General features: G+C 44.1%; 1 protein-coding gene across 2 annotated transcripts in view; it reads left to right on the top strand.

Moving 5' to 3' along the window:
- Positions 1–11,555, top strand: part of LOC126232189 (serine/threonine-protein phosphatase 6 regulatory ankyrin repeat subunit C-like) — a 38,735-nt gene extending 27,180 nt beyond the window's left edge. For both annotated transcript variants that reach the window (XM_049942487.1, XM_049942486.1), the window contains 2 exons: positions 2,748–2,888; positions 10,995–11,555. In XM_049942487.1, coding sequence (XP_049798444.1) covers positions 2,748–2,888; positions 10,995–11,496 — 643 coding nt within the window. In that variant the 3' untranslated portion in view covers positions 11,497–11,555. The remainder of the gene's footprint in view (positions 1–2,747; positions 2,889–10,994) is intronic.
- Positions 11,556–24,656: the final 13,101 nt, after the last annotated feature.

The raw sequence follows: 24,656 nt of genomic DNA, 5'->3' as shown, positions 1-24,656 counted from the left end.
TCTTGCCTCCTTCATTTACTGCATTTTTATATTTTCTCGTTTCATAAATTAAATTCAATATCTCTTCTGTTACCCAAGGATTTCTACCCCACGTCTTTTTACCTACTTTATCCTCGGCTGCTTTCACTATTTCATCTCTCAAAGCTACCCATTTTTCTTCTACTGTATTTCCCTCCCCCATTCTTGTCAATCGTTCCCTAATGCTCTCTCTGAAACTCTCTACAGCCTCTGGTTCTTTCAGTTTATCCAGGTCCCATCTTCTTAAATTCCCACCTTTCTGCAGTTTCTTTAGTTTTAATCGACAGTTCATAAACTATAGGTTGCTGCCCCTTGAAATGTCTTACAATTTAAAACCATGTTCCTGAATCTCTGTCTTACCATTATATAATCATCTGAAACCTTCCAGTGTGTCCAGGCCTCTTCCACGCATACTACTTCCTTTCATATTTCTTAAACCAAGTGTCAGCTATGAGAAAGTTATGCTCTGTGCAAAATTCTACCAGGCAGCTTCCTCTTTCATTGCTTGCCCTCATTCCATATTCACCTACTACTTTTCCTTCTCTTCCTTTTCCTACTATCGAATTCCAGTCACCCATGACTATTAAATTTTCGTCTTACTTCACTTTCGGTATAATTTTTTTATCTCATCATGTATTTCTTCAATCTCTTCATTATCTGCGGAGCTAGTTGGCATATAAATTTTTACTACTGTGGTAGGTGTAGGCTTCATGTCTATCTTGGCTACAAAATGCATTCACTATGATGTTCATAGTACATTACCCACATTCCTTCTTTTTTATTCATTATTAAGCTTACTCCTGCATTACCTGTATTTGATTTTGTATTTATAACCTTGTATTCACCTGACAAAAGGTCTTGTTTCTCCTGCCACCAAACTTCACTAATTCCCACTATATCTGACTTTAACGTATCCATTTCCCATTTTTAATTTTCTAACCTACCTACCCGATTAAGGAATCTGACATTCCACACTCGGATCCATAGAATGCCAGTTTTCTTTCATCTGATAATGACCGCTTCTGAAGTTCCGAATGGGGGACTATTTTACCTTTGGAATATTTTACCCAAGAGGACGGCATCATCATTTAACCGTACAGTAAAGCTGCATGCCCTCGGGAAAAATTACGGCTGTAGTTTCCCCTTGCTTTCAGCCGTTCGCAGTACCAGCACAGCAAGGCCATTTTGGTTAATGTTACAAGGCCAGATTAGTCAGTCATCCAGACTGTTGCCCCTGCAACTACTGAAAAGGCTGCTGCCCATCTTCTGGAAGTTGTAATATGTCACAAAATCGAACTCAACTTTCTGAGCCGCATTTTTGTCTGAATTTCTTCTCCTGCTCAGTTGGAAAGCTGTTGTCCACGTGCCTACTGTCTATGCTTACTGTCTATACCTTCTACAGCCCTGTCCCTAACATACGAGCTACAGATACTTTAAGTACTGAGTCATAATGATAGTACCACATTAAATACATTAAAAGGATATTGCCATTCTAATTTATGTGATTTTTGATGTCATGCATTGAAACAGTCCTCTCCGGTACTACTTATGTCACTCCAGCATAATTACTGACGATTGCACAGGATGGATCAAATAAAAGTGGCCCAGATGAGTGGACACGATAGAACATACTACATGACAACAGGGTAATGGATACTACGTGGTCAGTTGCTTGCTGAGAAGTTGAACCGTGTCAGACTGCCAGCCAAGAGTGCCATGCCACGCATAGTCCGAAAATGGCATCATACAGGATCTGCAGATATGTCCCTACTGAGTGTCTGTTGTTCATGCATTAAAAGCAGGAGATGCACCTCAACGCCTCCAGTTTGGTGAATGGGTGTTCGCTGATATAACAGTAAATGGCTTGGTCGTGTATCAGTTCTTTATTTCTGATGAAGCATTTTTTTCACCTGAGTGGTTATCACAACTGAGAGAAGCACAAGTTCTGGGCAGTAGTGTTTGCACACTGCATTACTGATCCCATCTTCTTTCATCAGACACTGATTTCCACTTGTTACATTGCCAACATTTTGAAACCATTTGAGACAGCATTAACAGAAGAGGAAAAGATCTACAGTTACTTCCAACGGAAACAACTGCCAATACAGCTGGCCAAACGCTGGAGTACATTTACACAATCTTCACACCTGACAGAGTTGTTAGCGAAGGTCAGGCTGCTTATGTCCCTAACTGGCCTACTTGGTCGACTGATTTGTCAGTGTGCGTTTACTTTGTGAGGGGAGCCCTCAAGTCTAAGGTGTATCAAAACCACTGCCATAGTCTTCAAGAACTGCAGCAGAATATTTTTGATGAGACTGCAGCAATTCCAGCAGTCCATCTTCTATCCGCCTTCAGCAATTTGCTGACCAGGGCCCAAAAGTACCAAGAGATTAATGGTGGTCACTTCCAACATCTGCTATAGTCAGGTTAGTACTGTATTTCCTTTCCTCTGCTGTGTTTCTCTGCACCCGGTAACTTTGTTCTCTGGGCCACTATTATTTATATATACCTATAATTTGTGTTTAATGTGGAACAGTGTATTTTGTGATATGATAAGCGGCTGCTATGCGGAACTCAGAAGAAGCAATATGTAAAATAACTAACAGATCTTAGCAATAAGGTGTGTTCTATTGTCGTCATGGACAATCCCTCACCAGCACTGCCTATACTACGAGACCCTGGGCTCCCATGTGAGTACACTCGCCCACACAGTGTCTCTCTCTGTGCAGCACGGCAGCCACTCCAGGGGGCAGACACACCACTGGCTCTCAGCCCCACAGTGACCGTGGCCGGACTCCTTATGTGGCTGCACTGCCTACGGCTAACCACCACACTCCTCCACCTGACGATGCCACCATCTCTCACATGCGGTGAGTTGTGTCACACATGTGCACGTTTTCCACACTCATAGTACCACTTACTGAGGTGACAACCATGTGTCGAAGAAAAGATAAAGGTGTTTTCCTGTTTTTGAAATTTTGGGTAAAGCAGAGGTTACAACTGTGAGAAAAATCGTTTTTGAGTTATGATGGCATGATAGTTGAAGTTTGAGATTCTGTCCATAAGACAGATGCAGCATCTTTCTCTGGATTCTTAGTGAGATCAATTTGCAGTTCAGAACCTGAAGGAAATGGGTGAGGAAGAAGAGTCTTGTTCACTTCCATTCAGCGGGCCTTAGACGTTATGTGAATGAAAAGTTGTGGGTGTAGGTGCATCATGGTTCCCAGAAAGAAATAGTGAAGGAAGAGTATGCAGAAATCGAAGTCATATGTAAAGGAAGTGAATATTCAGCACATATGTGAGGATATGGCTTGTTTCGAGTGTGTGATTAAAAGAGTTTATTGCACACATACATAAGCAGTGATGACTGAAAACCACAACAGGGTTATCTAAAGCCGAAAAACACCATAAAGAAACAGTCAGAGGAGGAGGATGAGGAAATGAGTCATAGCAGAAAATAAAATGAATTAGGAAAATGAATTGAAACAAAGGTTTGTTAGTAAAAGTAGTAAGAAAATCAGCTTAGAGAGCAGAATTTATGTTGAGAAAGAGTATGTAGACATGGTGATAATACACTGATATGCCAAAACATCGTGACAACTGCCCACCGCGACGTTGGATTCCACATGGTGGCGTTGTTGGCATGTGAAGTGGTAACAAAAGTATGCGAGTGGAGCAGACAAGGACAGAGGGTCATCCTAGCAAAGATACAGGCTACAAATGGGGAAATCCACTGAGATCAACGACTTTGACAAAGGGCATATTGTTATTATGCAGAGCCTGTGAACGAGTATCCCAAAAATGGAGAAGCTCGTCGAATGCTCATGCGCTACTGTCATGAGCATAATGGAAAGATGCAGAAGGACAGTGAAACTATCACTGTGTACTAAAGGCTGAAACGCCCACCACAGTTCACAGAACATGAACTGCTGGCTCTGTAAAATGGGACAGATGGTGTTGCTGGCATCTGCGCCAAAAGAGCGCAGCGCTGGTGGATGCGTAAGTGTTTTGGAGGACACCATTCATTGCACACTGTCAAACACGGAGTTCTGCTTCATAGTGCAGTATCTGTATCTCGTTTGGAGATGTACCACAATGCACGCATTTCCACTGAATGGTCAAAACACGGTCCTGTTGCACTAACTAAGATCGCTCTGCCTCTACATGGGTTGCAGAAGGTGGTGGATATGGCTTTCTCCGACTTCTGCTCAGTTCTTACTTAAACTGGGATGATCATATGCGCGAAGCTGTAGAAATGGGAGCAGTTGCAAGATGTGCAGAGACTGACTAAAACCAGGTTGTAATTTTACGGTAGCAGACAGGTTCGAGAAAGGTGACTCGTTTCGAGAGACAGGAGTGCCAAAAATATGACTGAGTAGTGGTTGTAATCATTAAATGACTTCTCCATATGATCGAATGCGGGTATGTGGTTGAATGGAGAGACTTGATTCCAAATCCCAGAAAGCATTTCTAGCGGATAGCGTAGCATTAGAGATCTGAAAGTTTACATTTTCTTACGACCTCAATCAGCACACCATCTTCTACTGTTTGTGATCCTTCTCAATCACTCATCACCTATAGCCCAGTGGATACATCACCGAACCTCTGACACGGGATCGAGACAGAATGCATGAGGGATTCGCAAATACCAGTTTCATACCACGTTTCTTAGCCGAATCACTTTCAGAATTGAGCGATTTTATGACGAGGTTGCATCGTGGCTTACGTGTAACCGGACTGCCGGTCTGATAATATACACTCCTATGATCACCGTCTTGATATTTGTCTGGAAAAACCATATGGTTCATTGGTAATGTCGTACCTCAATTTGTAAAGCAAGTATAGCTTTTAACATGGATACTTGTGTGCACCTGTAGCACCAAGACTGCTTGTGACAGTAATATACAGTAGTATGTTTCTTAACATCTGTCGGTTTGTAAGGCGATAACACCTATCTTTCTAAGACACAGTTGTATCACTCACAAGAAAAACTTGGGGACATGTCCATCCATGGTTGATTTTCTGTCAGTATTATTTCGTATCGGAGGCAATCAGTTATTGACGAAGTATTATACTTACAAGGGAACCTCCCCATCGCACCCCAGTCAGATTTAGTTATAAGTTGGCACAGTGGATAGGCCTTGAAAAACTGAACACAGATCAATCGAGAAAACAGGAAGAAGTTGTGTGGAACTATGAAAAAAATAAGCAAAATATACAAACTGAGTAGTCCATGCTAACATATATAACATTAAGGATAGTACTACCTCAGTAGCGCCGTGGTCCTGTGGTTAGCGTGAGCAGCTGTGGAACAAGAGGTCGTTGGTTCGAATCTTCCCCCGAGTGAAAATTTTATTTTTTTATTTTCAGACAAATATCAAAGTTCAGGCACAAACACACAATCAACTTCGCTCTCCAAAATTCCAGGACATGTTCAGATTTGCTTGGACATATGCAGGATTTGACGGTCTACACACGGAAAAATTTGAAAACGTTAAAAACATATCTTTTGACAGAGCACAGGGAAAACTGTGCGACTGTTGCAGTCATTTGTTGCAGTTTATGTGACAAACTCTTATGTTTTCATCAGTTTTTTGGGAGTGATTATCACATCCACAAGAAAACCTAAATCGGGCAAGGTAGAAGAATCTTTTTACCCATTCGCCAAGTGTACAAGCTAGGTGGGTCGACAACATATTCCTGTCATGTGACGCACATGCCGTCACCAGTGTCGTATAGAATATATCAGACGTGTTTTCCTGTGGAGGAATCGGTTGACCTATGACCTTGCAATCAAATGTTTTCGGTTCCCATTGGAGAGGCACGTCCTTTCGTCTACTAATCGCACGGTTTTGCAATGCGGTCGCAACACACAGACACTAAACTTATTACAGTGAACAAAGACGTCAATGAACGAACGGACAGATCATAACTGCGAAAATAAATAAATTAAATTTTTCACTCGAGGGAGGACTTGAACCAAGGATCTCTCGTTCCACTGCTGCTCACGCTAACCACGGGACCACGGCGCTCCTGATCTCACACTGTCCTTGATGTTGCCTATCTTGCACATAGACTACTCAGTTTGTATATTTTTCTTATTTTTTTCATAGTTCCACACAACTACTTCCTGTTTTTTTGATTGATCTGTGTTCAGTTTTTCAAGGCCTATCCACTGTGCCAACTTATAACTAAATCTGAGGGGGGTGCGATGGGGAGGTTCCCTTGTTAGTAATAGTAGGTGATGCGTGATAGGTTCATCTTGAGCATCAGGCTTATAAAGTATGTGTTTGTGTTCCGACATGTCCAAAGGAAAGGACTATGTCCAGTCATAAGGAAGGTGTGGATTTGATGTGGAGTACTGTGATAGCAAAGGGAAGAGTATACCAAGTTATAAGAATGGGTACCGATATTTTTATTTCCAGAGTCGCAGCTGTCAGCAGGGTGTATTTCTGATACTTCGCTCATTGTCAAATGTCATTCAATTGAAACGGCAATGGTAACATATAATTGTAAGTATAGCGATGAAACGTAAATGTGAACGATTTTGTAGGATCATTCTGTCTATGCTTGCTTGGCGTGCAGCGCCGGTGACTTCTGGCAGGAAGGATTCACGTTTCCATTAACTGTAGGAGCTATCTGAATGCAAAGGCCTGTAGGATTGTAGGAATATAGTAGAGTTAACTGTTGTCCTTTAGACGGCCGAATAGTGAACTAACACTTAGTATGTGTTGGATAGCTTTCGTAAACATGTGAAAATTTGAGAAGAGTCAATATATTTTTAGTTAAGGTGCAATCGATTGTGGTGTGTGCATCTATCATGTGGAAGACATGTTTGCTGGTTCCCTAGACATCAGAAACACTTTGGTTGACCTTGTAAAGTAAAGGGATGATTTGGAATCTACATCACTGACATTGGTATTCAAGAGTGGAAATATCAGTTTTGTCTATTTTTTTCCGAGTTGCCGAGTAAACATCTTCGCATATGTGACAAGTTTCTAGATAGTCACTGGTTTACAGCACTCACCACCTAGCTAAAGTTTCGGGTTTGTAGAGAAACCATTTCCAGTCTATATCTTGGAAATTACGTTGCGCTAGCGATCGGTATGAAGCTGTCAAGTGCTTGATATCGACAAGTACCATGAAAATGATACAATATTATGGCAAACGATGCTAAAATACATGTGTTCTTGTAAACCCCGAGTCTGGAGATGGGTGTAGAAAAGCGTGCAAGCAAGGAAATAGGTTCGGACCAAAAACAGTGGTGTGTTTGTGCTGAGGGAAAACGAGTCCGAACTTGTAGAACAGTTCTGAGAGCGACTTCAATTCGCTCAGTGTGCACTGGTCGTGTGCCAGGGGTGGATGGCTTGTGATCGTCGGCTGGGGAAAAATATCTAGCGCTGTGAGGAGTATATACGGTACTGTCCGTCTTCGCGGTATATGTGCGAACGATGTAAAAGGGGCGATTTTGTATGTGTATTACATCGACATGGTTAGAGATAGGTTTCATGCTCTAATATTCAAGCTTCTGTCCTCAGTATGAGAGCAGTGTAATTGAGTAAAAGTCTTTCCGTACTTGACGATATGTAGGGGCACTTGGCCGGGCTTAATTGTCGGTGCAATATGGTGATCTGTACGAAACACAATCATAATGCTCTATTAATTTACAAGACATGCTTTGTGCCAGGACATAGCAGTGTCTACAACCTGAGTCGAACAATAATGGAGGTAAGGTATGTACGGAAAGTTCTGAGAAAGCAAGTGTTAAAGACAAGTTGAAGCAGACCATCCATCTCTGGCGAGGATGCCGCCACTCATACGCCACTGTGCCATTACGACACCTCCAGACCTGTAGCTGTAGGATACAGAAAATTTGGTACATTTTTCTCTTTTGTATGACAGTGCTTCGAATTCTGTTTGCGTAATTGTTCTGAATTCCCCCGTGTGTGCTTAGACAGTGACTTCTTTCCAAACAGAAAGAATGCACTTATGATTAATGGTGTTTTCACATGATTGCACAGACCTTTTAGCGGTGTGAACATTCAACGTTTCTGAGATGTATATTGACAGCAGCAGAAACATTTCTCCGAGGAGCATTAGTCGCACTGGGTATTAGTGCACACTACACACAGCTCGCAGTTTCTGTTAGGATCGCGAGGGACAAAGCATCCTGTGTTATTCTGGGAAGCATTGGAGCATCTCTCTCGGTGCTGAACCGTACCACAGCGATGCGTCATCGCATATGGGACTTGGGTGAGCACGCCTTGGAGCTCTGTGACGTCAGTATAACACTCGAAGAATTCTAACTGTGTGCACGAAAATAGACTCAACTTTCACCTGCAATGGTGTGGGAGCGTTGGCTCGTGCTGGCTTGCGTCCAGTGTTGGCTTGCAGCGGTGGCGGAGGCTGTGGTGGGGGCGGCGGCGACGTCGGGCATCGAGTGCTGGGATGTGTTCCTTATTAGCAACCTTTTATTTAATCTATTTTCCATCGATTTCACCAACAAATAGGATGCTGCGAATTTTAAAAAAATCTAGCCCATACATGTGAAGAATACCGATTTAATTAATTTGCATAAATTTTCTATATCAATGTGGTGTTAGTGGTACAGTAGTTAATGGGAGGGAGTGCATGGGTGGGTGACATGGAGTGGAACAGCAAGTTAAGTGCATAACACTAGGTTAGTTTGCATAATTTTTATGTAAAATACAGTACAAAAGTTTAAGGTGGTGTGTGGTAAAGAAGAATGCGGCAGAAGTGGCATTCAAAAGCATGTGAAATTCGAAAAGTGTACCAGAAAATGGTGGGAGGACATGACTAATTACTTAATTTGGTGTCAATGGCCGTAGAATATTTCAAGGAAATGGGGGTGACATGGAAAACCACTTAACAGAACAATAGATTAAGTTCTGACAAAGACCCAAACATTAGGTTAAGACACGCAGAGTACAGTGCCATACACAAGGTTATGCATCATGTTAGCTCCATGTCATTACTTCTTACAAGACCTACCTGTTTCCAGACAGCAGAAAATGATGAGCAAGAGAATTCCAACCCCCACAAACTGATTTCTTTTTATAAATAAACAATATACCCTTGATTTTCCTGTTATGAGATCCTTCCTCTCCACCAATTTCCATATATTGCATACAATGCCTTGAATCCCCTAAATTGTTTAAATAAACAATATTCCACACAGTGTCTAAATTGTTTAAACAATATCCCATACACTACAATCGAATACCCTCCAAATGATCGATCAGCTGAGTCTTTTTCCCGCCAATTCCTAGGAAGAGGTGGCGGTCGAATGACTTAGGTTAGTGGAGGTGCCATTTTTCCCGCCATTTTCTTAGGTTAGTAGAAGTTGCATTGTCCTGATGGAATTTGAACTTCCCACCAGGGGGCATGGCAGGGGGGCGTGGCACTGTCCCACCAGAGACGTTAACTATTTGATCAGTTTAATTAAGTAGTCAATCAAACTGATAGTAGTGAGAGGGGAAGCCTATTCCAATAACTCACACCTGAAAGTGTACCTGTAGCAGAGAGGGGGAGGGGTAGGGGAACAATAGGTTAAGTGTGGTGATATGGAAAACCACTTAACAGAACAATAGGTTAAGTACATGTCAATCAAAGGAGAACAATAGGTTTGCCACAGAGTGCACACCTACTCCTGATGTAGGCAACCCACAAAATGGCTTCATACCCCTGTAGCCCCACTACTAACACATGTCTCTTTTTCCTTATCAGTGTTTTCCACATATTTCTTTCCTCTCTGATTCTGCACAGAACCTCCTCATTCCTTACCTTATCAGTCCACCTAATTTTCGACATTTGTCTGTAGCACCACATCTCAAATGCTTCTATTCTCTTCCGTTCCAGCTTTCCCACACTCCATGTTTCACTACCATACAATGCTGTACTCCAGACGTACCTTCTCAGAAATTTCTTCCTCAAATTAAGGCCGATATTTGATATTAGTAGACTTCTCTTGGCCAGGAATGCCCTTTTTGCCACTGATAGTCTGTTTTTGATGTCCTCCTTGCTCTGTCTGTCACTCATTATTTTACTGCCTAGGTAGCAGAATTCCTTAACACCTACTTCGTGACCATCGACCCTAATATTAAGTTTCTCGCTGTTCTTGTTTCTACTACTTCTCATTATCTTCGTCTTTCATCGATTTACTCTCAACCCATACTCTGTACTCATTCGACTGATTATTCCATTCATCAGATCATACAATTCTTCTTCACTTTCACTCAGGATAGCCATGTCATTAGCGAATCGTATCATTGATATCATTTCACCTTGAATTTTAATTCAAATCCTGAACCTTTCTTTTATTTAGATCATTGCTTTCTCGGTGTACTGATTGAACAGTAGGGGCGAAAGTCTACATCCTTGTCTTACACACTTTTTAATTCGAGCACATCTTTCTTGGTCATACACTCTTATTATTACCTCTTGGCTATTGTACATACTGTACATGACCCTTCTCTCCCTACAGCTTACCCCTATTTTTCTCAGAATTTCGAACATCTTGCACCATTTTACGTTGTCGAACAGTTTTTCCAGGTCCACAAATCCTACAAACGTATCTTGATTTTTCTTTAGTCTTGCTTCCATTACTAATCGCAACGTCACAATTGCCTCTCTCGTGCCTTTACCTTTCCTAAAGCCAAACTGATAGTCATCCATCGCAATCTCAGTTTTCTTTTCCATTCTTCTGTATATTATTCTTGTCACCAACTTGGATGCATGAGCTGTTAAGCTGATTGTGCGACAATTTTCGCACTTCTCAGCTCTTGCCGTCTTCGGAATACTGTGGATGATGTTTTCCGAAAGTCAGATTGTATGTCGCCAGACTCATAATACATTCTACACACCAACGTGAATAGTCGTTTTGTTGCCACTTCCCTCAACGATTTTAGAAATTCTGACGAAATGTTACAGTGTATGTGTCTGGATGTTTTGTGCAGGAACTTTTCTAAGCAAGACAAGAACAGGCTGCTGATAAAGGCAGCTATGGTGGGGTCAACGGCGGACCTGAGGGCCCTGCTGGCAGAGGGAGCCGACATTGGAGCGAGGGATGAGGCCTGGGAGTGCTGGACTGCCCTGCACTGGACAGCTGACAGGGGGCATGTGGAGGCGGCGAGGGTGCTGTTGGAGGCTGGGGCCGAGGTGGGAGCGAGGACCAGGCAGGAGAGCACTGTTCTCCACCTGGCTGCATGCAGTGGCCACGCAGCTGTGGTGCAGCTGTTTACGGACTCCACGATGTACTCCGTCGATCCTAACGCCGCAGATATCTACTCCCAGACACCGCTGCACTGTGCGGCGTCGTGGGGCCGGGCAGAGGCGGCGTTTGCACTTCTGGTGGCAGGTGCTGAGAGGGAGGCTAGAGATGCCAGTGGCAATACGCCGATGGACATCGCTGTGAAACGGAATCGGGAGGAGGTGATGCAGATGCTGTCACCAAGGTAGCAGTCCTCCAAATGTGGAGTAAAGTAATTGTTTTTAAAATAAAGAACACCAAAAAGTAATTCTGCAGTCGTTGTTTGTACCGATCATTGTGTAGTTCACTGAGGTTCTCCAGTAGCACCACATCAAGAGTGATAGTGGAAGATATCAGTAAACAAATGTAAATGGCTTTCCTTTCTGGGAATACAGTCTGAGAATAATTCTCAAACAATCTTTACAAAGCTCATGAACAAATGAAGAACGCTCCCTTCATTAACATCAGTTCTCCGTCGCAGACTTCAGTTTCTCCCAGTGTATAAAAAAAATGGTTCAAATGGCTCTGTGCACTATGGGACTTAACAGCTGAGTTCATCAGTCCCCTAGAACTTAGAACTACTTAAACCTAACTAACCTAAGGACATCACACACATCCATGCCCGAGGCAAGATTCGAACCCGCGAACATAGCGGGCGCGCGGTTCCAGACTGTAGCGCCTAGAACCGCTCGGCCACTCCGGCCGGCCAGTGTATAAAATATTCAAACAACCCACAGGAATGCAGCCAGGTGATGTCCCCAGAAACCTTCGATATTCGGGCAGGTGAACAACCAATCATTTTCAAGACATAATTGGCAAAATGTCACTGGTTGTAAATAATGCCATAGGCTGCATCTTCGTAAGCTGTTCAGGCCAGTCGTGTACATTATGTTTTTACTGAAAGCTAGTTGGTACATACATGTAAGGTGCCATGTTAAACTACTGTAAATTGCACTGTACCCAGACTACTGTCCGATCTTGGACTGAATTTACTTTTGCGATTGTGGTACATATGGTGCAATTGGTAGCAACATTCACACCATATGGACCTCTCATCTGGAATTATATTATCAGTTCACATTTAATAAAAGAGAATTGAAGAATCACCTCAAATAATTCCACTCGCATGTGGCTGTAATGCTGCCATGACCACATCTGCCATGAGCATGCACCTTCACTCTCAAATTACAGAGCGCAACAGCAAATTTTCCCACTTTGCACATTTCCCACGATCTTTAGCGCATTTCCCTCAGTGTATTGGCACCGCAGCGCCTGCAGGGACCGCCGTCCAGCTCACCATGCAGCATCTCTGTCAAGACAGGCACCACTGCCGACAATGCCCTCACTGCTCGAGCTGCTCAACTGTTGCTCGGCCAATCGTGTACACGTCATTTTGCTGTTGAGTGTACCATCCTTGCTGTGTGTTTACAGACTGATTTACTTAACTACGTTGTCGTTGTGCCTGCTTTTCTGTTGCTCTATGGGGTACAGGTCTTTCCTCATAGATTAAGTCGATAGAGTCGAGCACTGACAAAAAAATATTCAGTGTGGTGCTCTGGTGTTGTGATTAATTTTTCTGTAATGTGCGATGGTAACCGACTTTTCAAAAATTTTGACACGTCTACCTGTGATATTGGGTTCGTCCAGTAGCGTGTCTTGTTCAGGTATTTTTCAAAGTATACACCTAGACTACCGTTTTTGCAATTGAATGGTGCAGGATTGAAAACCTCGCATCTGAGTATTCTTGCACTGCCTGAGGCCAGTATTTGTCGAGGAAAAGTCGTTCAAATTGGGTATAAAGTGCTGCAACGTTCGGCCACTTCAGTTGCCCATAAGAGCACATCGTCTTGCGTATATCCCACGACAAATCTGATTTTGCCGGCCGCGGTGGAAGAGCGATTCTAGGCGCTTCAGTCCTGAACCGCGCGACTGCTACGGTCGCAGGTTCGAATCCTGCCTCGGGCATGGGTGTGTGTGATAGGTTAGTTAGGTTTAAGTAGTTCTAAGTTCAAAAGGACAGATTACCTCAGATGTTAAGTCCCATAGTGCTCACAGCCATTTGAACCAAATCTGATTTTCTGTGCTTCCGTCCAGTTGCGTGGAAATACATGACGAAAAGCACTAATAAATACTATGGGATTCATTCTTTTACCTTCGGTAGTAAATGTAGGATATTTTCGGTGTCTCAGAAAACCTTCGTCTGCAAAACTAGATGATAGGCTCGTGGCATTTTCGATCGTATTTATGTTGTTATTGTAGTTACTGGTAATTCTGGCTGGTGATTGTTCAGGTATTGGTGTTGTGGGTATGTTTACTTTTTGCAATTCTACGCCATCTTGGATGACTGCGTTTTCGCTAATGCTATCAACAATGGGCATATATTGTTCGGCCATGTTGCATGAATATCCAAAAAATAAAATTTTCATGAAAATGGTCAAATTCCATACCCTCATTATTACACTTGATAAATCTAGTTTATTTGTTATTCGTCAGTTACAATGTGCAAACTACTGTACTGCAATCCTTTATGTTTTTCTGACAATATGTATTACACTGAAATATTCCTGTAAATTTCACGCAAATGAAATTCAAGGAAGAAAATAACGAGGAAAATGTCTCTATCTACATCAAAAGAGGTCCTACGAAACGTAGCCATACAAGCAACTTGCGTAATCGTCCTACATTTGCTGCGCCGAACAAAACAGCTTATTTTGAAAAATTTTACGTAACCTGCGTCCAGTCCTTATTCCTTTCCAAAATTTCTCCTCAGTTTTTACCTTTTGCAGTACTTGCTCCCCATCGCCATTCATGCAAACAAAAAATTCAGACAATTAGTTTTTATGACCAATAACAATGTCATATAAATTTCTTAATATAAGAATAATTAACAGACTCCACTCACAACCGGTGCTCTGAAGTCCTAGCACAAAGGTGTTGTATACAGATAAGGCAAAGGTCCCGAGTTCGAGTCTCGGTCCGGCACACAGTTTTAATCTGCCAGGAAGTTTTTTAATATTATTGTATATTCATATGAAGACACATTTTTGTAGGACATATAATACGATTGTGTTATTAAAAATGTTCCATGCTTATTTGTGTCCTTTGGCTATCGGACTTCACTTACATTTCAATTGTGGCTACAGGCGGCGGACTCTTAGAACACCAGCTCTTATCATAATCAACAAAATCCTCCTTGTATGGATTTCACTTCACTTCAATAACTGAAAAGTAGTGTTGTTCAATATATTATTATTCAATAAATAAGAAATACTTGATACTGTTGTTCAATATATGCACACATATGAAACACAGAACTCGTAATACTTCATACACTCCTGGAAATGGAAAAAAGAACACATTGACACCGGTGTGTCAGACCCACCATACTTGCTCCGGACACTGCGAGAGGGCTCTACAAGCAATGATCACACGCACGGCACAGCGGACACACCAGAAACCGCGGTGTTGGCCGTCGAATGGCGCTAGCTGCGCAGCATTTGTGCACCGCCGCCGTCAGTGTCAGCCAGTTTGCCGTGGCATACGGAGCTCCATCGCAGTCTTTAACACTGGTAGCATGCCGCGACAGCGTGGACGTGAACCGTATGTGCAGTTGACGGACTTTGAGCGAGGGCGTATAGTGGGCATGCGGGAGGCCGGGTGGACGTACCGCCGAATTGCTCAACACGTGGGGCGTGAGGTCTCCACAGTACATCGATGTCGCCAGTGGTCGGCGGAAGGTGCACGTGCCCGTCGACCTGGGACCGGACTGCAGCGACGCACGGACGCACGCCAAGACCGTAGGATCCTACACAGTGCCGTAGGGGACCGCACCGCCACTTCCCAGCAAATTAGGGACACTGTTGCTCCTGGGGTATCGGCGAGGACCATTCGCAACCGTCTCCATGAAGCTGGGCTACGGTCCCGCACACCGTTAGGCCGTCTTCCGCTCACGCCCCAACATCGTGCAGCCCGCCTCCAGTGGTGTCGCGACAGGCGTGAATGGAGGGACGAATGGAGACGTGTCGTCTTCAGCGATGAGAGTCGCTTCTGCCTTGGTGCCAATGATGGTCGTATGCGTGTTTGGCGCCGTGCAGGTGAGCGCCACAATCAGGACTGCATACGACCGAGGCACACAGGGCCAACACCCGGCATCATGGTGTGGGGAGCGATCTCCTACACTGGCCGTACACCACTGGTGATCGTCGAGGGGACACTGAATAGTGCAAGGTACATCCAAACCGTCATCGAACCCATCGTTCTACCATTCCTAGACCGGCAAGGGAACTTTCTGTTCCAACAGGACAATGCACGTCCGCATGTATCCCGTGCCACCCAATGTGCTCTAGAAGGTGTAAGTCAACTACCCTGGCCAGCAAGATCTCCGGATCTGTCCCCCATTGAGCATGTTTGAGACTGGATGAAGCGTCGTCTCACGCGGTCTGCACGTCCAGCACGAACGCTGGTCCAACTGAGGCGCCAGGTGGAAATGGCATGGCAAGCCGTTCCACAGGACTACATCCAGCATCTCTACGATCGTCTCCATGGGAGAATAGCAGCCTGCATTGCTGCGAAAGGTGGATATACACTGTACTAGTGCCGACATTGTGCATGCTCTGTTGCCTGTGTCTATGTGCCTGTGGTTCTGTCAGTGTGATCATGTGATGTATCTGACCCCAGGAATGTGTCAATAAAGTTTCCCCTTCCTGGGACAATGAATTCACGGTGTTCTTATTTCAATTTCCAGGAGTGTATGTTACATGAGACATGAAACTTACTTCGCTCCAAAGAAATAAAAACTAATTGAGTTAGTAATATTTTACCAAATTACAACGCAGATAGAAAGGAATTCGCAGTTTGCTAAAATACATTATGTGATCAAAAGCGTCCGCACACCTGGCTGAAAATGACTTACAAATTCGTGGCGCCCTCCATCGGTAATGCTGGAATTCAATATGGTGTTGGCCCACCCTTAGCGTTGATGACAGCTTCCACTCTCGTAGTCATATGTTCAATTGATCAGGTGCTGGAGGGTTTCTTGGGAAATGGCAGCTCATTCTTCATGGAGTGCTGCGCTGACGAGAGGTAACGATGTCGGTCGGTGAGGCCTGGTAAGAAGTCGGCGTTCCAAAACATCCCAAAGGTGTTATATAGGATTCAGGTCAGGACTGTGTGCATGCTAGTCCATTACAGAGATGTTATTGTCGTATATGCACTCCGCCACAGGCCGTGCATTATGAACAGGTACTCGATCGTGTTGAAAGATGCAATCGCCATCCCCGAATTACTCTTCAACAGTGGGAAGCAAGAAGGAGCTTAAAACATCAATGTAGGCATATGCTGTGATAGTGCCACACAAAACAAAAAGGGGTGCAAGCCCCCTCCGTGAAAAACACGACCATACCATAACACCACCGCCTCCGAATTTTACTGTTGGCACTGCACACGCTGGCAGATGTTCACTGGGCATTCGCGATACCCACACCCCGCCGTCGGATCGCCACGTTGTGTACCATGATTCGTCACACCACACAACGTTTTTCCACTATTCAGCCGTGCAATGTTTACGGTCCTCACACGAAGCGAGGCGTCGTTTCACATCTACTGGCGTGATGTGTGGCTTATAGACAGCCGCTTGACCATGAAATTGCACCTCCTTCCTAACTCTCATAGTACTTGCAGTGGATCCTGTTTGGAATTCCTGTATGATGGTCTCGATAGATTTCTGCCTACTACACATTACGACCCTGCCGGCCGGAGTGGCCGTGCGGTTCTAGGCGCTACAGTCTGGAGCCGAGCGACCGCTATGGTCGCAGTTTCGAATCCTGCCTCGGGCATGGATGTGTGTGATGTCCTTAGGTTAGTTAGGTTTAATTAGTTCTAAGTTCTAGGCGACTGATGACCTCAGAAGTTAAGTCGCATAGTGCTCCGAACCATTTCAACCATTACGACCCTCTTCAACTGTCAACGGTCTCTGTCAGTCAACAGACGAGGTCGGCCTGTTCGCTTTTGTGCTGTACATGTCCTTTCACGTTTCCACTTCACTCGTAAACACTGGACTTAGTGATGTTTGAGAGTGTGTAAACTTCACGTACAGACGTATGACAGGAGTGATTCCCAATCACCTGACCACGTTCGAAGTTCGTGAGGTCTGCGGAGCGCCCCATTCTGCTCTTTCACGATGTCTAATGACTACTGAGGTCGCTGATATGGAGTACCTGGCGGTAGGTGGCAGCACAATTCACGTAAAATGAAAACTTTTGTTTAGGGAGGGGGGGGGGGTGTCTGAATACTTTTGATCACATAGTGCATGTATGAAAAAAAGGGATTGCCGCTGACTAACAAGTAATAACTAAACCTTATCTTACAAGCTGTGATAACATCAGCATTTTAATGTTGCCCTCTTCAAAATTTAGAAAAGGTATCTACAGAATATTGAGATACTAAAGCAATCTACAATGAAGTATGTGCCGAAGATCCATTTTCTTTACTGTAAAATAGCTGAAGTGACCGGAAGTACTAATGTAGTCATAATTTAAAGATAAATTTCTGCCATCCGAGAAACAAGGCAGCAGGATAAAATTGGTACCTCACTATCAAACCACAAGTAAGCAAAGTGCCGCTGAGCCTACTCTAGAATCGTAGCCATAGACGACATCATCATCTTGCTACAGAGCTAGCAGTATGGGAGTTGTATTAGACAGAACCATGCAGCGAAATTTATAGTCATTTGTACCTTGAGAGAACGAAACTAAAACTAAACTCCACCTGAACACGTCTCGGAAGACCTAATGGTACTGGACGAGCACCGTGACATGCTTAGTCTATGTCTTTTTCCAAAGTTGTTTCACAGAGGAAGACTGCATTGTAGTTCCTTCTCTAGATTGTCGCACAGATGACAAAATGGTAGATATCGAAATAGACGACAGAGGGATAGAGAAACAATTAAAATCGCTCAAAAGAGGAAACGCCTCTGGACCTGATAGGATACCGGTTCAATTTTACACAGAGTACGCGAAGGAACTTGGCCCCCTTCTTGCAGCAGTGTACCGTAGGTCTCTAGAAGAGCGTAACGTTCCAAAGGATTGGAAAAGGGCACAGGTCATCCCCGTTTTCAAGAAGGGACGTCGAACAGATGTGCAGAACTATAGACCTATATCTCTAACGTCGATCAGTTGTAGAATTTTGGAACACGTATTATGTTCGAGTATAATGACATTTCTGGAGACTAGAAATCTACTCTGTAGGAATCAGCATGGGTTTCGAAAAAGACGATCATGTGAAACCCAGCTCGCGCTATTCGTCCACGAGACTCAGAGGGCCATAGACACGGGTTCCCAGGTAGATGCCGTGTTTCTTGACTTCCGCAAGGCGTTCGATACAGTTCCCCACTGTCGTTTAATGAACAAAGTAAGAGCATATGGACTATCAGACCAATTGTGTGATTGGATTGAGGAGTTCCTAGATAACAGGACGCAGCATGTTATTCTCAATGGAGAGAAGTCTTCCGAAGTAAGAGTGATTTCAGGTGTGCCGCAGGGGAGTGTCATAGGACCGTTGCTATTCACAATATGCATAAATGACCTGGTGGATGACATCGGAAGTTCACTGAGGCTTTTTGCAGACGATGCTGTGGTGTATCGAGAGGTTGTAACAATGGAAAATTGTACTGAAATGCAGGAGGATCTGCAGCGAATTGACGCATGGTGCAGGGAATGGCAATTGAATCTCAATGTAGACAAGTGTAATGTGCTGCGAATACACAGATAGATAGATCCTTTATCATTTAGCTACAAAATAGCAGGTCAGCAACTGGAAGCAGTTAATACCATAAATTATCTGGGAGTACGCATTAGGAGTGATTTAAAATGGAATGATCATATAATGTTGATCGTCGGTAAAGCAGATGTCAGACTGAGATTCATTGGAAGAATCCTAAGGAAATGCAATCCGAAAACAAAGGAAGTAGGTTACAGTGCGCTTGTTCGCCCACTGCTCAAATACTGCTCAGCAGTGTGGGATCCGTACCAGATAGGGTTGATACAAGTCATAGAGAAGATCCAACGGAGAGCTGCGCGCTTCGTTACAGAATCATTTAGTAATCGCGAAAGCGTTACGGAGATGATAGATAAACTCCAGTGGAAGACTCTGCAGGAGAGACGCTCAGTAGCTCGGTACGGGCTTTTGTCAAAGTTTCGAGAACATACCTTCACCGAAGAGTCAAGTAGTATATTGCTCCCTCCTACGTATATCTCGCGAAGAGACTATGAGGATAAAATCAGAGAGATTAGAGCCCATACAGAAGCATACCGACAATCCTTCTTTCCACGAACAATACGAGACTGGAATAGAAGGGAGAACCGATAGAGGTACTGAAGGTACCCTCCGCCACACACCGTCAGGTGACTTGCGGAGTATGGATGTAGATGTAGATGTAGAAATGTGTGGCATCAAATGTGGATTCAGAGGACAGTGAGTTCAGCACACCGCCCTTCTGGCCGTTGCCACTTCTCATTCAAGTAGCTCCTCGACTGGCCTCACAAGGGCTGAGTGCATCCCACTTGCCAACAGCGCTAGGCAGACTAGACGGTCACCGCTCCAGGTGGTAGCCAAGCCCGACAGCACTCAACTTGGGTGTGGCAAGGCAGTCAGCACGATGAGAGAAGAGACTGCTATTCTGTACTGTATCAAGAGAGGTGTTAGTGTTCAGTGTCAGTAACAAATATACATAGGCAGTTCCACGGACATGGATTTCTTCACAAGTTACGTGTTTTGCCTTTTTGGAGCTACAGTATGTGATCAAAAGTATCCGGACACCCCAAAAACAGACGTTTTTCATATTAGGGGCATTGAGCTGCCACCTACTGCCACGAACTACATATCAGCGACCCCAGTAGTCATTAGATATCGTGAAAAAGCAGAATGGGGCGCACCACGGAACTCACACACTTCGAATGTGGTCAGGTGATTGGGTGTCACTTTTGTCATACGTCTGTAAGCGAGATTTCCACACTCCTAAACACCCCTAGGTCCACTGTTTCTGATGTGATAGTGAAGTGGAAACGTGAAGGGACACGTATAGCACAAAAGCGCGCAGATCGACATCGTCTGTTGACTGACAGAGACTGCCGACGGTTGAAGAGGGTCGTGATCTGCAATAGGTAGACGTCTATCCAGACCGTCACACATGAATTCCAAACTGCATCAGGATCCACTGCGAGTACTGTGACGGTTAGGCGGGAGCTCAGAACACTTGGCAATGGCAAGAAAAGCGTTTCTGAAGAAAAGAAGTTTATTAACATCGAGTATAGATTTAAGTGTCAGGAAGTCTTTTCTGAAAGTATTTGTATGGAGTGTAGCCATGTATGGAAGTGAAACATGGATGATAAATAGTTTGGACAAGAAGATAATAGAAGCTTTCGAAATGTGGTGCTACAGAAGAATGCTGAAGATTAGGTGGGTAGATCACATAACTGACTTTTCGTGTGGTGTGTTTACCTGACATCAATCGAAATCCGTCCTCAGCTTGGGTGCTATCTGCTTCTCAGCAGATGTTTCTGTTTTCCTCCCATGTGCTTACTATTTGATTCTGAGTTTGTTGTTTTCTACATAAACTGATCAGGACGCAGTTGTGAGCTCCTGCACTGCCCCCTCATCTACATGTTCACTGCTTTCAACGAAAATTTTCTTGGTAGCATTCCTTAACGAGAATATTAAGGCTTTAGTCAACAATAACAAACATAGAAATAAGAGACTCAGCAGGTAGCTTGAAATACTGATGAGGCAAGTAGATTGGATGTCGGAGATAACACATATCCCTGGCACGCATTGACCCTGTGATGCGCTGAACGGCAATTTACTCTCTGTCTGATCCTCTCATCTGGGAGTGACAGAGAGTCGGTGCTGAGGCCGCAGTACAGTAAAATCTGCTGGCCTTGACAGTAGTCTGAGTCTGGTGTTGGAGTCCACAAGTCTCTCCTGAGAGGCCACGTCCAGCCGAAGCCACTCGCCAGGTCCTGAAGAGCTACCAGATTGTGGCGATGTCGACTCGCACGTTTCACATTCCAGCCCAGACTTATCTGTTGTTGTTGTGGCCTTCACTCCACAGACTTGTTTGATGCAGCTCTCCATGTTACTCTATCCTGTGCAAGCTTCTTCATCTCCCAGTACTTACTGCAACCTACATCCTTCTTAATCTGCTTAGTGTATTCATCTCTTGGTTTCCCTTTAAGATTTTTACCCTCCACACTACCCTCCAATACTAAATTTGTGATCCCTTGATGCCTCAGAACATGTCCTACCAACCGGGCCCTTCTTCTTGTCAGATTGAGGGGAACCAGCCTGCAGTCGCTGAGGCAGATGGAAAACCGCCTTAGAAACCATCCACAGGTTGGCTGGCACACCAGACCTCAACACTAATCCGATAGGCGCATTTGTACGGGGGACCGGCACGCCTTCCTGCTCGGGAAGCAGCGTGTTAGACTGCATGACTAGCCAGGTGTGCAAACACCCAGAGGCCAGCCCCTCACTGTTGAACTACTTGTCTATACAGTGACGTCCAGTCAGTGCCATTGAACCCGGTGACGATGAAGCAGCTGCCACCACCACCTTCAAGCTTCAAAACTTCGATCACCACCCGATCATTTGGGCACTCGATGCTTGGTTGCCCAGCTGTGTGGTGGTAACACACAGCAGCAGCAGTGGCAGCACATGGTTTGTGCCACCATCAACTGGACTGGGCATTGAGGTCAACACTGGAAGACACTGTGGCACCATTCGGACAGCATCGAACACTGACTGATGTAAATAAACAGAAATAAGGGTTTCTTACATCCAATAACTGCCTTCTTTCTCTGAATGCTCATCCATCACCAATGCAGCATCACCCTGTTGCAGCTTCAGATGGAGATATTAACTTACCAGCAACAGACTGGGAGATTCGAGTGATTAGGATGGCTTATAAGGACATCTGAAGAGAATGTCTTGGACCTGCTAGTGACAAACAGACCCTGAATTTTCAACTCAGTTAGTGTAGAGCAGGGAATCAGTGATCACTAAGCGGTTACAGCATTACTGAATGCAGCTGAAATAGGAATACAAAGAAAGATTTCAATTCTGATCAGCAAGAGCGACAGGAAACACATTTCGGATTACCTGAGTGATCAGCACGAAATTTCATCTCTAATATTTTCAACATTTCGCAGCCCTGCCAGCAACTGTATAAATATTATAGTATGAAGGCTTTCACGACCGGATGACATATCTTCTGGTAAACCTTCCGGGATGTAAGGTCGTGGTCCATGAAACTCTTCAGCTCCTAACGTTTCGTCCAGAGCTGCGCTGGACATCTTCAGAGGGGTGTTTCTCCTCCGGTGAGTCAGCAAGAGTCACCGGAGGAGAAACACCCCTCTGAAGATGTCCAGCGCAGCTCTGGACGAAACGTTAGGAGCTGAAGAGTTTCATGGACCACGACCTTACATCCCGGAAGGTTTACCAGAAGGTATGTATAAATATTAATTTTAATTTTAATAACCAACAGCCTCTGTTTCAATGTTTACCTAGATTTACCTAGATTTCAGCCGGGATAACAAAACCTTCTTCAGAATAAAAGTAACTACCGTTTGCCCATAGTGGACATCGTATAGTTAAAACAAAAAATCCATAAATTATCGTCAGACTGTAAAAACTTATCTGAAACTGTCTCGGCCCCACTTCCCGACCGCGATGCAGCAACCACGAGTGCTGCACTGGAACTGACCACTGCGTCATGAGGCCCGCCTAGGCAGACACAATACCTTGCGCCTGTGCGTAAACTGTGTGATAGTTACTTGTTGGGACAAGACGCGAGCCTAACTCCTGACCTTGAAATTAATTGTAAAGCGAAACAAAACTTACAGCTGACAAACGGTAGTTACTTTTATTCTGAAGAAGGTTGGTTTATCCCGACTGAAACTTATGTGAATCTAGGTAAACATTGCAACTGAGGCTGTTGGTAATTAAAATTAAATTCATTTCCGGCTCTTACAATGTTGAGTACCAATGGACAAAGCCGCAGAGCAGTGTACAATACGCTTCAGGTAGGTACAGGGTGACAATTATTCAACTACATGAAATAAAATCATAATAACTGCCGAATGGTTTGCGTTAGGACGTTCAAACTGCGCAGTTGGCCGCGGGGCGTGTTGGGAATTAGTATGCGCTTAATGGTTTGGTTTAGTGATGAAGCCCACTTTCATTTGGATGCGTTTGTCAATATCCAAAATCGGCGGATTTCGGGTTCTGAGAATCCGCATTTCGCGATCGAAAAGTGTGTTCACCGTCAAGAGGTGATTGTGTGGTGTGCAATCTCGAGTCACAGAATAATTGTTGCGGTATTCCTTAATAGCACAGTGACTACCGAATGGTACGTGAAGGCTTTTGAAGATGATTTCATCTCAATTCTCCAAAGTTACCTTGATTTCGACAAGATGTGATTCATTGAAGGTGGAGCTCGACTCCATCAAAGCAAAAGAGTGTCTGATGTCCTGGAGGAGCACTTTGCGGCCGCACTCTGGCTCTGGGGTACCCAGAGGCCACTGGTATGGGCCTCGATTGGCCGCCATACTCTCCGGAGGTGAACACATCCGACTCCTTTTTGTGCGGCCGTATTGAAGACACGGTGTACAGCAATAACCCCAAAACCATTGCTGGGCTGAAAACCGCCATTCAGGGGGTCGTCCACAATTTCGATGCTCCGACACTTCGGAGTGTCATGCAGAATATCGCTATTCGTCTGCGCCACATCATCGCCAATGATCGCAGGCTTATCGAACATGTCATAAACTAAATCCGTATATCTGTATTGCCCTTTACATATCTAATAAAGTGTCTGCACACCGTAGTTTGTAACTAATTTACGTTTTTTTTTATATAGTTCAGTAATTGTCACCCTGTTTGTGCCAAGAAAAGTAATGAGCGATGGAAAAGACCTGTCATAATTTGACAGATTAGATTGGATTAGATTTACTTTCATTCCAACTGATCCGTAGTGAGGAGGTCCTCCAGGATGTGGAACATGTCAGAAAAACAACAATACATGACAAATATTTACAACTAAAACAAATAAGCTAATGTACCATTCCACAGGTCCCAAGTGGAATGATCGTCATTTTTTAATGAACACTAAGAGTCATTTTACATATACTAATGCACTGAATTTAAAATAAAAAAGTGTTTTATTTATTTATAAGGTAATACAACTACTGTAATACTTATTTACAATGAACACATTACTGCACTGAAATGGTGCAGAAGTTAGATTATACTAACACACACACACACACACACAAATTTTCAATGAACACATTACTGCACTGAAATTGTGCAGAAGTTA

This window comes from Schistocerca nitens, unplaced genomic scaffold, assembly GCF_023898315.1.
Source record: "Schistocerca nitens isolate TAMUIC-IGC-003100 unplaced genomic scaffold, iqSchNite1.1 HiC_scaffold_466, whole genome shotgun sequence".
Lineage (NCBI taxonomy): Eukaryota > Metazoa > Arthropoda > Insecta > Orthoptera > Acrididae > Schistocerca > Schistocerca nitens.
This window is presented reverse-complemented; position numbering and strand designations above follow the sequence as displayed.